This window comes from Eucyclogobius newberryi, unplaced genomic scaffold (genome assembly GCF_026437365.1).
Source record: "Eucyclogobius newberryi isolate DKJ021-1_F unplaced genomic scaffold, fEucNew1.0.hap1 SCAF_21, whole genome shotgun sequence".
NCBI lineage: Eukaryota > Metazoa > Chordata > Actinopteri > Gobiiformes > Gobiidae > Eucyclogobius > Eucyclogobius newberryi.
Window position 1 is genome coordinate 4,932,681 of NW_027315846.1, and position 12,713 is coordinate 4,945,393.

At 42.8% G+C, this 12,713-nt stretch overlaps 1 protein-coding gene across 1 annotated transcript in view; it reads right to left on the reverse strand.

The window, feature by feature from the left end:
• The window catches only part of pygl (phosphorylase, glycogen, liver), a 35,076-nt gene that overhangs the window by 2,034 nt on the left and 20,329 nt on the right, over positions 1-12,713 (reverse strand). The window contains exons 9-17 of the mRNA XM_072457378.1: positions 12,143-12,235; positions 11,063-11,209; positions 8,881-9,044; positions 8,315-8,429; positions 8,128-8,229; positions 5,504-5,651; positions 3,382-3,440; positions 2,550-2,691; positions 1,362-1,569 (exon numbers count right to left, since the gene is read on the reverse strand). Of these exons, the coding sequence (XP_072313479.1) occupies positions 1,362-1,569; positions 2,550-2,691; positions 3,382-3,440; positions 5,504-5,651; positions 8,128-8,229; positions 8,315-8,429; positions 8,881-9,044; positions 11,063-11,209; positions 12,143-12,235 (1,178 nt within the window). The remainder of the gene's footprint in view (positions 1-1,361; positions 1,570-2,549; positions 2,692-3,381; positions 3,441-5,503; positions 5,652-8,127; positions 8,230-8,314; positions 8,430-8,880; positions 9,045-11,062; positions 11,210-12,142; positions 12,236-12,713) is intronic.

The window sequence follows — 12,713 nt, forward strand, 5'->3', positions numbered from 1 at the left end:
CATACACCTTATGTTTCAGAACATCAACAGAATAAGCCGCCTCCCAAAACAAAACCCATGATGCTCTTGGCTTCTGGAGAGGCGAGTTTGTGCCCATGAGTCCGTTTTGTGTCGGAGAAAAGGAGGATGTTGTGGTTGAAGCTAAGGGTGGCATTGTTTATTTGCATTAATATCAAATTAAATATGAATGTCAAGATCACGTATCCATCTGCATCAGGGGTGTCCGCGGTTAACCGATTAAACAGTCACTAAATGCTTAAAGTCTATAATTAGATTCTCCTGTTTTTCTAATTATGACTTAGTTTTGGTGGTGTAGAACCTGTGGTCGATATTTGTCACAGTTTGTGAAGACTCGAACTTAAAATGACTGGAGGTGGTGCTGCATTGTGCATGGAATCCCTCTGATGTCATCAGAAGGCGACGTGCCATTGAAAACACAGACAGTTTACGCACAAGGGCAGGCTTTTAGCTAGGATTTGAAAACACCCCGTCCAACCGATCTAGAGCGGGGCCCGCACGCCTCTCGTATCATATTGACTTTCCATACTCTGGCGCCGCCTGCGCCTCTCGGCCGTGCGGATCACACTCTGCGTATCGCGCCGTATTTGACATGGTATTTGGCCGTGGAGGTTCGGCATTTTCCAGACCACGGCTCGGCAGCCAATCAGAGCCAAGCATACAAACTTTGTCGACCAATCAGCGCGCAGCATGCAAATTTTCACTTGTAAACAGTCAACTGTCATGGCGCGGACCACGGTGGACTATCGTCAAACGCTTCCCGGCCCGATTTAAAAACTTTTCTAAAAATGTATTAATAAAAATTACACCGTCGAGATCCACATGTCGAGATACCCCGTCCAAAAGACGGGAAGACGCCCCTCTAGCTAAAAGCCTGCACAAGGGTAACGTTTCTGAGGGGGAAAAGTCTAAAGCAGATGACGGTAAATGCACCTTCAAAAGCAACAACAATTTACACACCATTTTCTGACCGAACAACAAATGTAAAAATGGAGACCTGAATAATGACGCTTTTCGATTAACCGAATTATCTTGACATAACCAATTATAATGGTCTAATTATGACTCGTAGAGTAAAAAACAACAACAAAAAAGCACTGCGTTAACTGACCGGGAAAGCCGCCAACTTACAGAACACAACTGAAAACGTGCATCACAACTAAAAACGTGCATCCGTACTTTTCGATTACACTTTTCTAACATCGACATGCTCCGGGACAACAGGTAGAAATGACTGTACATACCATACTGTAGTAATATTTGCAGCATTAGTAGTAGTAGTAGTAGTAGTAGTAGTAGTAGTAGTAGTAGTAGTAGTAAGTAAAAGTTGTAGTTCTCCTCACCCGTCCTCGTCCAGCTCCTGCACCTCGTCCACCGTCATGCCGAATATGAACATGTTCTCCTCCCCCGCCTCCTCCGCCATCTCCACGTTGGCGCCGTCCATGGTGCCGATGGTCAGGGCCCCGTTCAGCATGAACTTCATGTTCCCGGTGCCCGAGGCCTCCGTGCCCGCCGTGGAGATCTGCTCCGACAGGTCCGTGGCCGGGATCACTGCGGGGACGAGTGGGGAAAGTACGTCAGAGTTCCAATAGTACACGACACAGAGTACTACAACTTTACGAGGACACAGAGGCGGAGCGGAGCAAAATCTCACGTTTGGAAGGAATTCTGTTTGAAATTATGAGGGTACATACTCCACAACGCCCCACTGGACTTTAAAACAAAAGCCTGTGGGACACCAAACTCCTGCTATGGACACAATGGACAGATACAAGATGCAACAGGGGAAAAAGCCCATCAGAAAAACATGTTCAATGACATATTCAAGCTGGCGAAAGTGACCAGAACCTAATTTTGATACAGATGTATGAGGAGAAAACATGTCGATCAATGTGTGCAGAACATTGTCTAGATTTTAGTTATTTTTCTGTTATTTCCCTTTTATTTTATTTCATTTTCTACCTTCTTCTCGTGTCATATTCTGTGTGTTCCATTTTACAAAACTTGGCTGCAAATACAATACGTGCCTCTTTGAACACTACAAACGACGCAGGAACAAGGACACGTGTAGAACGATAAAGTGTCTTGCCCAACGACCGGTCAGATCTGCTCGACCGCTGGAACACTGCTGCCCTTTCGTCAATTCATTTAGATCCTTTCAGAATATGAATAGATTGATTTTCAGTAGTTTGACATGTTTGTATTAGTTTATTTATCAGGCTGAGATTCTGTTTCTATATTTTTTTTGGCGTAGTCTTAATTGAACTGGACATATTTTAGTGTGAAACGGGGGTAAAGAGCAGGGAGGGGCATTCAGCAGAGCGTTGAAGCCAGGAATTGCCCTCACAACGCTTGAACCTGGCACGTGCGGCCTAGAACACAGGAAGCACTCTCGCTCAGCACTTAATTTCCTCGTTTTAAATCTTATGTTTAGGAAATGTATGAACGACGACGACGACGACGACGACGACGACGACGACGACGACGACAACACACGATATAAAGACTAAAAAGAGGGCGGAGACTTTTACCTTTCTCGGCCAGCGACACTCTGTAGTTCTCCAGGAAGATCACCTTGAGTTTGGCTCCCACCAGCGGATCATGGTTCACCACGTCGGCCACTGAAGTGATGAGTTTGATGATCATCTTCGCCATGTGGTACCCAGGGGCCGCCTGCAGGGGGAGACAGAGAGCCGCTACTTACAGAGTGGAAACACAAGTACATGGAGCAGTAATAGTAATGGTAGTAGAGGTAGTTGTAATAGTAAAAGGCACTAGAGTAGTTTAAATTCAACGTTTTAAAAGTGTTTTTTGACACAACTTGAAAATAGTCTAATTCAACAAACAATGGACAAAATATGACTCTTACTTTTTGCCATAATACGCGTCAACCCCTCTTTTCTTTGGATACCAGCTCATTCCTGCTAATGTTGTTATGTACTTATCCTGAGTTCCCTATGGTCCTGCTCAGCATTTTTTAAATTATTATTTTCATTATTATTTATTTTTTATTTGTATTCTATTCATTTTCTAATCAATTTGTATTATTAGTATATATATTTTTTATTATACATTTATATATAAAAAGTGTTTTTTGGGCTGAAAACTGCTTTATGCAGGGTCAATAGTTGCCACATACAGTAGATGTCAGCGCCTTTAAACTGAAATGGGAAACGTACTTCTGGACCAGCAGCGGGCTTCAAGTGGGTCAGACTATTGAGCTAGTAGTGTGTTTTTGGAAGTTTCCCAGTTGTGGGAATATTTGCGGTTCGTCTGTTTAACATATGTGAACTCCATGCATCCGTCATGAATTCAAAGGCATTCCTGTTTGTTCAAGCGCAGGATGAAAGTGTTTGCTCGTACCTTTCCCCCGATGATCACAGTCCGAGGAGTGACGGGAGCAGAAGGGTTCATCCGGATCTCTGCAGAACAAGGAGTCAATAACCGGGACAGGATTTAGCAACGCGCTGTAAAACTAGCTACACATGTATACCAATATTAAGCTTTAACTATAAAACTACTACGCAAATCGAGATAAACGATACTAAATTAGCTCAGTTGACTTTGACGTGGCACTAAAACGTACTTTGGATTTTTGCAAGTTTGATTTTTCTTTGGTCAAAACACAAACATCACTGTATTTATGGAATTTTCTCATTAAATCTTCCATAATTAAAGCCGAAATAGCTGAAGCTGCGTGTTAATAAAGCTGGCCATTCCTCAGACAAACACGACTCTCGTTACCCCGTTACAGTCCGGTTACAGTACGTCATTGGGTACATTCCCAGCTCCATTTTAAAGACTGGGTTTATTTAGATTCGAACGTGCTGTTGAGACTTGCTCTGGGCACGTTTCGAGACCAAACTATTACAAAACTTCACTCAGACACGCAACAGGAGCTTTCTACTTCTGTGGGTTGCATTACATTACAGAAAAACACTATGGATTTTGACAAAACAACAAGAACAACACTATTAAATCTGCATTATCAAAGCAAAAATGGCGGTTTTGCATCATGGGTTTGATTCTCGGCCTTGACCATTTGCCGAATGTCGCTCCCCGTTTCATGCTACGACGTTTTCAAATATAGCCTTTGGAACAGAAAAAAAAGGTCAAAAAGTAGAAAAAAATGTATTTTTCAGGATTATCTAACAGCGGAGAGGCGGCCAGCACATGTGACGTCTGCAACACTAATAAGTCAGTTGACAAAAACCCGTGGATACCGATAGTTGTTCTGTCTGTTTGTGCATCTCTCAAACAAGTTCTGTGTTTGTGAAAGAATTTTCCCTTTGGGTCAGTAAAGTTTAAAGCCTAAAAGTAAATTTCTTTAGTTTAAATAATGTAGTAGCAGTGCTAGTGGTTGTAGTCACTTGAATGCTATTATTTTTAAGTATGTAGTAGTAGAAGTAATAGACGTAGCAGTAGCAGGAATGTCACAATATCAAATAATAGTTTTACAATTATTGCGATTTAAGGATTATTCACGATTCCTGAGAACGTGACCAAACAGAGAAATCTTCCATTTTCTTTCTTTTAATCCCTAACGCGTTACTGTTGCTCAAGTTTGTGACGTCGAACTTTCTGTATGACAAAAGTTAAGTTAATAATGTGACAAACAGCCAGATTTAACAAAAAAGCACAATTTTTTGTACGACAAATTGATTTATAAAGACTTAATTTGGCTTCTAAAATGGTCACGATTATAATTTTTTGGGTTCTTTCTGTAAAATTGTGACCTGAATAACGAATGATCCTGGACATCCCCAAGTAGCCGTAGCAGTAGCCGTAGCATTAGCTGTAGCATTAGCTGTAGTATTAGCCGTAGCAGTAGCATTGGCCGTAGCATTAGCTGTAGTTTTAGCCGTAGCAGTAGCATTAGCCGTAGTATTAGCCGTAGCAGTAGCATTAGCCGTAACCGTAGCAGTAGCATTAGCCGTAGCAGTAGCCGTAGCAGTAGTCGTAGCATTGGTAGCTGTGGCATTAGCATTAGAGAAGTAGCCGCAGCAGCATTAGTAACCAGTAGGAGTAGTAGTACGCGTAGCAGTAGCCTTAGGAGTTGCAGTAGCCGTAACAGTAGCCGTAGCAGTAGCATTAGCTGTAGCAGTAGCATTGGTAGCTGTGGCATTAGCATTAGCCGTAGAAGTAGCCGCAGCAGTAGCAGTAGAAGTAGCCGTAACAGTAGCCGTAGCAGTAGCATGAGCATTAACTGTAGGCGTAGCAGTAGCATTGGTAGCTGTGGCATTAGCATTAGCCGTAGAAGTAGCCGTAGCAGTAGAAGTAGCCGTAACAGTATCCGTAGCCGTAGCAGTAGCATTAGCTGTAGCCGTAGCAGTAGCATTGGTAGCTCTGGTATTAGCATTAGCCAAAGAAGTAGCCGTAGCAGTAGAAGTAGCCATAGCTGTAGCAGTAGCATTGGCCGTAGCCGTAGCATTGGCCGTAGCCGTAGCATTGGTAGCATTAGCGTAGCATCTCCAGGCCCACTCACTGTTGTAGAGGTGGATGATGTGCAGACAGTTGAGCACTTGTCTCTTGTACTCGTGGATCCTCTTCACGTGCACGTCAAAGATGGACGCCGGGTTGATCTTCACGCCGTACGCTTCCTCCAGGTACTGGCCGAACTTCAGCTTGTTTTCCTGCCAAACAAACCCATAGTCACGATAATGGCAAAACCAAAAATAACACAACATTTAGCCTTGAACTTCTGCTGTTCGGCTCGACAATTATGGTAAATGTAAATGTGCTAAATAGTAAATGTAGTAGTGGCACGAGTAGAGTCATTTGTTTGGGAAATCTAGTGTATGCAGGGCCGGCCCAAGCCTTCAGGGGGCCCTAAGCGAAAACATTTTTTGGGGCCCCTCACCACGTCATCAGAATCAGTTTTATTGCCATTGTCAGTGAACAATCCACATATGGGAACTTTCTTCAATTTAAACAAAACACCAAAACTCCAGGGCATCCGTTTGCTAACTTGGTATTCCGCTGACATCACCTCTACTCCCTGTACAAATAACACACGTCCCAGATATGTTTTTGGGTGTATTTGTGGGCGTTAAGGGTCGACAGCCACATTAGCACATTAGTTTAAATTAATGAACAGGGGGGTCTGGGGGCCCTCCCCCAGAGATTTTCAGACTTTTTTTGGGTCTTCTGCTGCATTTTAATGTGGTCCAGCCGGCTAAAGTAAGAGTCAAATGTTGAGGTTGTAATGCTATAAAATGATGATGTGATGAAACTGTGCCAGGAGAAAATGATTAAAGCCAGTTATTAATACAATAGTGTACTTAATTACTCAATACAATATTGGCTATGAAAAATAATTATGATCAAATTGATTCATTTTAACTGAAAATGTAAAAGTAATAGTTATCCTTACTAATTTATCTTTTACTGCTCCCAACTGTTCCTTCTTGCTAAAGTGACAAAACAAGTTATATTAAATTAAACAAATGGCATAAGCATTGCTTGATTAACAATTAACACTGATAAAACAGTGCAAACATGTTATTCCCAGAGAATGAACAGAACTAGAAGTGAAGGTCCAAACCTAGCTATTGTGAAGCGACTGCGTTTCTGCAACTTTGCCACTTTTATATAAAAATATATAGTATTATTCTATAACAGACGTAATCATAATATGTCTGGTTATTTTTCACTATCAATTTATTATAATTTATAACAAATAGTCTAATGATGCTTTTTAGACAAATTTAAATGTTTTATTGCTCTATTAAAAGTGAATTACAATATAAATGTTTGTTCTGATCAGAACGTCACACACTGGACTCCTGCATGAAACAATGCTGCGATGTGATTGGCTGATGGACCTTACACGCACAAACCTTCACGTTCCTCTCATTCCACGTTAAGAAGTAAAACAGACATCACGAGTCACGATTGATCTCACACATGGTGATGTGAGAGAGAGACGCAAACTCAAACCAGCTCATCTCTGACTGAGGCTGCACAGGGGCCCGGGACAGGGGCCCGGGATAGGGGCCGCACACTGTTCACTCCAAAGTCTCGAGACGGAACTTAGTGACCCGGGGCATAGACGCCCCTCCCCGGCCTCACCTGCAGCTCACACTACCGGGCTGGTGTAAATGTTAAGCTTATTATCTTTCATTCAGACATATTATTGTGCGCGGGGCAGAGCTCTCGTCTCCTCCAGCCTGAGCGAACTAACGTGACAGAATCGTGTTGTTTCAAACAGCAGCATTAACCGTCTCTTTGTAAGAGAAGTTCAATACCTGAGAGTCTTGTTGAGTTTGCAGTTTCTTTACATCGTCAAGAAGTTTCTTCTTTCGTTTTTCGGCACCGGGGGGATATATTCCTCTGGACATGAGGACCACGCAGGGACCACGTTGTGTTGTGTTTATGTTTTGCTCTCGTTCTGCTCGCGCATAATGCAGTTGCCCAATCAGCGCAGGTTTGGTGTCTTGGTTGCCAGATTGTCATTACAAATAAATGCGGTTTGTGCGTTATATGTTACCGCTGTGTGCGCTGCCGCGCCAGCAGCGCTACTACACTAGTGGCGCACGCTGCGCTTGCACTTCGCATAAGACGGGTTGCCAGATTGGGGGCCCTATTAACGCCTCGGGGCCCTACGCGGCTGCTTAGTTCGCTTATAGGCTGGGCCGGCCCTGAGTGTATGAAAAGACAAATAACATCTACTTTAGAATTCCAATGAGATTACATTTTGCTGCATTAAAACTATACACAAAAGCATCTGAACTAGGGCGGCGACATTTTGATTTACCGTATTTTCCGGACTATAAGTCGCACCTTTTTCATAGTTTTGGCCGGGGTGCCACTTATATTTATACTTATATACTTATACTCATACTCCGGAGCGACTTATATGTGATATTATTTGTTAATTTCACACTTGCAACCGCATTTCATACTCCAGTTCGACTTATATATGTTTTTTTCTTCTTCATTATGCATTTTTTGGCAGGTGCGACTTATACTCCAGTGCGACTTATAGTCCAGAAAATACGGTAATAATGCCACTCTTTGTTCTAAAAGTTGTTATGAGCCTGTACCAGATACCGACGATAAAAATGTGACCACGACGACCTTATGTCGACAACCCGTTTTGCGTCTCACCTGTTTGACCTTCATGACGCTCTGGAGGAAATGTTTATCGTCCACAAAGTCGTTCAGTTTCCTCAGCTCGCTCAGGTCGGTCACAAAGTCCTCGCCGATCATCTGCGGGACGAGCGCGAGGAGAGTTTATTTGTGCAAACACAGCTCGTACACTCGCAGTAACTTAAAGTACTTTGCGTATCCTCACCTCGGCGATGACGTCCACCAGTCCAGTGTTGCAGACGAGCAGCCAGCGACGCGGCGTGATACCGTTCGTCTTATTCTGGAATTTCTCCGGCTCCATTTCATTAAAGTTATAGAATCTGAAGGAAATGCACGTTGATCAACTTTAATGGGGCGATACAAATTGTGCAAATCTCAACGGCTTTTTTCATAGTTTTGGCCGGGGTGCGACTTATACTTATATTTATACTTATATACTTATACTTCAGAGTGACTTATGTGATATTATTTGTTATTTTCACACTTGCAACCGCAATTCATACTCCAGTGCAACTTATGTGTTTTTCTTCTCTATTATGCATTTTTTGGCTGGTGCGACTTATACTCCAGTGCGACTTATACTCCGGAAAATACGGTAAAACCTGTTAAACATGTTCTGAAATTGTTTTATTCTTTGTATTCGTTTTGTAATTCAAACGAGAGACGTTCAATATATCAAAATATAGATATTGTGAATGTTGTAATGAACTCCAAATTTGAACATAGAGTATATCATTTATAGAAAAAAAAGAAGAATGGCCGTTTCCTCACGTTTGAGTCTTGATGATGTTGGAGTGTATCTGGGCCACCCCGTTGACCGCGTGAGAGCCCACGATGCAGAGATGGGCCATGTTCACCCGCTTCTCCCCGTCCTCCTCGATCAGCGACATCTGACGCAGCTTGTCCATGTCGTCGGGGAACAGGGTCGCGATGTTCTGAAACCACACGTCAGACTTGTTTTTACGACGCCGATCTGTACTGCGCAAAAACAACCCTGCACATTTTAGAGAGGTTTCTGTCTAAAATACGTCAATTCCAAAAGCACTTATTGATTTTGAATTTATTTCTACTGTTAATTTCATGAACACAAACGAGACAAGCTTTTAATTAAACCGGAAGTACCTGAAGTTCAAGTAGCATTAGCCGTAGCCATAGTATTAGCAGTAGCCATAGGCGTAGCAGAAGCATTAGCAGTAGCCGTAGTATTAGCAGTAGCCGTAGTATTAGCAGTAGCATTAGCAGTAGCCGTAGTATTAGCAGTATCATTAGCCGTAGTATCAGCAGTAGCATTAGCAGTAGCTGTAGCCGAAGTATTAGGAGTAGCATTAGCAGAAGCCGTTGCCGTAGTATCAGCAGTAACATTAGCAGTAGTCCTAGTATTAGCAGTAGCCGTAGCAGTAGTATTAAAAGTAGTATTAGCAGTAGCCGTAGCCGTAGCAGTAGCCGTAGTATTAGCAGTAGCATTAGCAGTAGCCGAAGTATTAGCAGTAGCATTAGCAGTTGCATTAGCAGTAGCCGTAGTATCAGCAGTAGCATTAGCAGTAGCCGTAGCCAAAGTATTAGCAGTAGCCGTAACAGTAGCCATAGCCGAAGTATTAGCAGTAGCCGTAGTATCAGCAGTAGCATTAGCAGTAGCTGTAGCCGAAGTATTAGGAGTAGCATTAGCAGAAGCCGTTGCCGTAGTATCAGCAGTAACATTAGCAGTAGTCCTAGTATTAGCAGTAGCCGTAGCAGTAGTATTAAAAGTAGTATTAGCAGTAGCCGTAGCCGTAGCAGTAGCCGTAGTATTAGCAGTAGCATTAGCAGTAGCCGAAGTATTAGCAGTAGCATTAGCAGTTGCATTAGCAGTAGCCGTAGTATCAGCAGTAGCATTAGCAGTAGCCGTAGCCAAAGTATTAGCAGTAGCCGTAACAGTAGCCATAGCCGAAGTATTAGCAGTAGCCGTAGTATCAGCAGTAGCATTAGCAGTAGCCGTAGCCGAAGTATTAGGAGTAGCATTAGCAGAAGCCGTTGCCGTAGTATCAGCAGTAACATTAGCAGTAGTCCTAGTATTAGCAGTAGCCGTAGCAGTAGTATTAAGAGTAGAATTAGCAGTAGTCGTAGCCGTAGCTTTAGCATCTCATCATCGTTAAGGAGGCGGACAATAATGGAGTCATCAACATGTCTGAGGATTTTCCCGTTTTCATATTTGCTCTGACACGTGTTTGTATGCAAAATATACAACACTGGGGACAAAGCACACCCTTGTGGAGAGCCTTTCGACCAGCTAGTTTTAGTTTTATTTATATATTTGGGACAGGGACAGTGCCCAATATGAACCACATCAGGAGAGAAGCAATGTACCAGTTTTTGAAATCCAAACCAAGGAGGAAGCAGGTTTTAAATAATCCAGCCAACTCTACAAGTGCAACTTTAGAACATCTTTTTCAGGCAGAAAGATTAGTCGATGAGACGCTTTCTGATTAGATGACAGACGTGTGGTGTGGTCTGATTTTTACCACAGTGTTCTCCTTTTACGATACGCAGAATGGGAGAAACGGAATGTACTCTTTTATGAGAAAAACGTTGGGTACTCGGGTGCTTTAATGCAGTTTAAAACACAAAAACATAATCAAGTTCGTGCTATTAAATCCTGAACTCGACCACATTCTTTCACTGACGATTGGTTGAAGACTTCTCTGGAACGACTGGTCTTGATTTAAGTAAAAGTCAAGTGCCACTGATTCTGACACATGATTGTATGCAAAATATACAACACTGGGGACAAAGCACACTCTTGTGGAGAGCTCTTTAAAGAGAACAAAGTTGGGTACTCTGGTGCTTTAATGCAGTTTAAAACGACCACATCCTTTCACTGACTATTGGTTATAGATGTCTCTGGAACGATTGGTCTTGTCGCTCGATTGCACGGCTTTACTTCACTCCGACCCGCTCAGGCTGAACATAGACTCACGTCCAGGTGCTTCTGGTTGATCTGGTAGATGATCTGGAGGTGCCGGGGCAGGAGGGTCTCCATGAGTCCGACGGGCCACCGCTCCAGCGCCTCGGGCAGAACCGTGTGGTTGGTGTAGGCGAACGTCCTCCGGGTCAAGTCCCAGGCCTTCGAGGACAAAGGACATCAAAACAAACAGTCCACAAAACATTCAAAACAGTAAATATTACGCATTAAGGTTCAAATATATAAGAAGTGACATCTGTTCAAACTGTGTGAATAACAGTACGTCTTAGAAGAGCCTGTACTGGATGGTTTCTCTGCGTTTAATTACAGAGCGTTTTGTCCTCCGCGATGCAAGAAGTGCGCCGTTAGCATGCTAATGTGCGCTAGCTTCATCTTGGGCTCAGAAATTTGCAAAAAGCGTTTTTAAACTTGAATATTTCGGACGCTCACCACATTATAGTAAGTTTAAAATGAAAAAGTTGTTTTTCATGTTGTTTACTAGTTAATATCAGGTACAGCGCCTTTAAGTACTTTTAAAATACAACGTGTGCAGCTCTTATGTTCACGTTTTTACTTGTATAACTACCGTAAGCTTACCGAGCTAACCGTAGCATTAACCAAAGCGTTAGCCGTAGCATCAGCAGAAGCCGTAGCATTAACTGGAGCAGTAGCATTGGCCGTAGCCATAGCAGTAGCCATAGCTGTAGCATTGGTAGCAGTAGCATTAGCCATAGTAGTAGCATTGACCGTAGCCATAGCAGTAGCCGTAGCATCGGTTGCAGTAGTAGTAGCCGTAGCCGTAGCAATTGGTAGTAGTAGCAGTAGCATTAAGCTTCTCAAAGAACTTTAATCTAATATTCAATCACTCCTCAGGGCAGATGGGTGTATAATTATTTTATTAGTACTAGTTTAGTTCAAGCTCTACAACCAGACGATGATAGATTAGCACTGGGACACAATAGACCTGCATGTGTTTTTGGAGGTAACGCTAATGCATACAAACTTGACACCGCAAAGACCTGTCACGATCAAACCGCGGCGGTGACACTCGGGTTATTAAGAGATGAACGTCGCTACATAAATATTCACGCTGACCTCGTCCCAGTCCAGTTTCTCTATGTCCACAAAGATCCTCATGAGCTCTGGAATAGCCATGGCCGGGTGAGTGTCGTTCAGCTGAATCGCCACCTGAAGCACAAAGGACAAACGCACAAGGTCAATTCATTTATTAACGACGGTTTACCTGGTTAAACAACAGGTTATACAGTATTTTCCAGATTATAAATTGGCAACCACAAGAGGGCGCTCTATGCTCTAAGCGACGCAGAAGAAGAATCTGCACTTCCTCTTCCTCTGGAGTTTGTGGAGTTGTTTAGAAGTGACACAGAGGAAGAAGAATTCAATGGATTTAGTGATTTGGGGTAAAACTGATGCTTTGGTAAACTTGTTAGCATGTTCTTTATGCTATAGTTATCTGAATAACTGTTCATATGCTACGCTAACATACCAGACACTTACCACAGTTCTGTCTGTGCCTCATGTAGCTGAAGGTGTTAGCGTTAGCATACGTACACCTATTCACCAGGTTCTCTCATCTGTTATTATTTTAAACTGCATTTCAAAGATGAAATGTCTGTTCTTGATCTTGGATTCTATCAAAGAAATT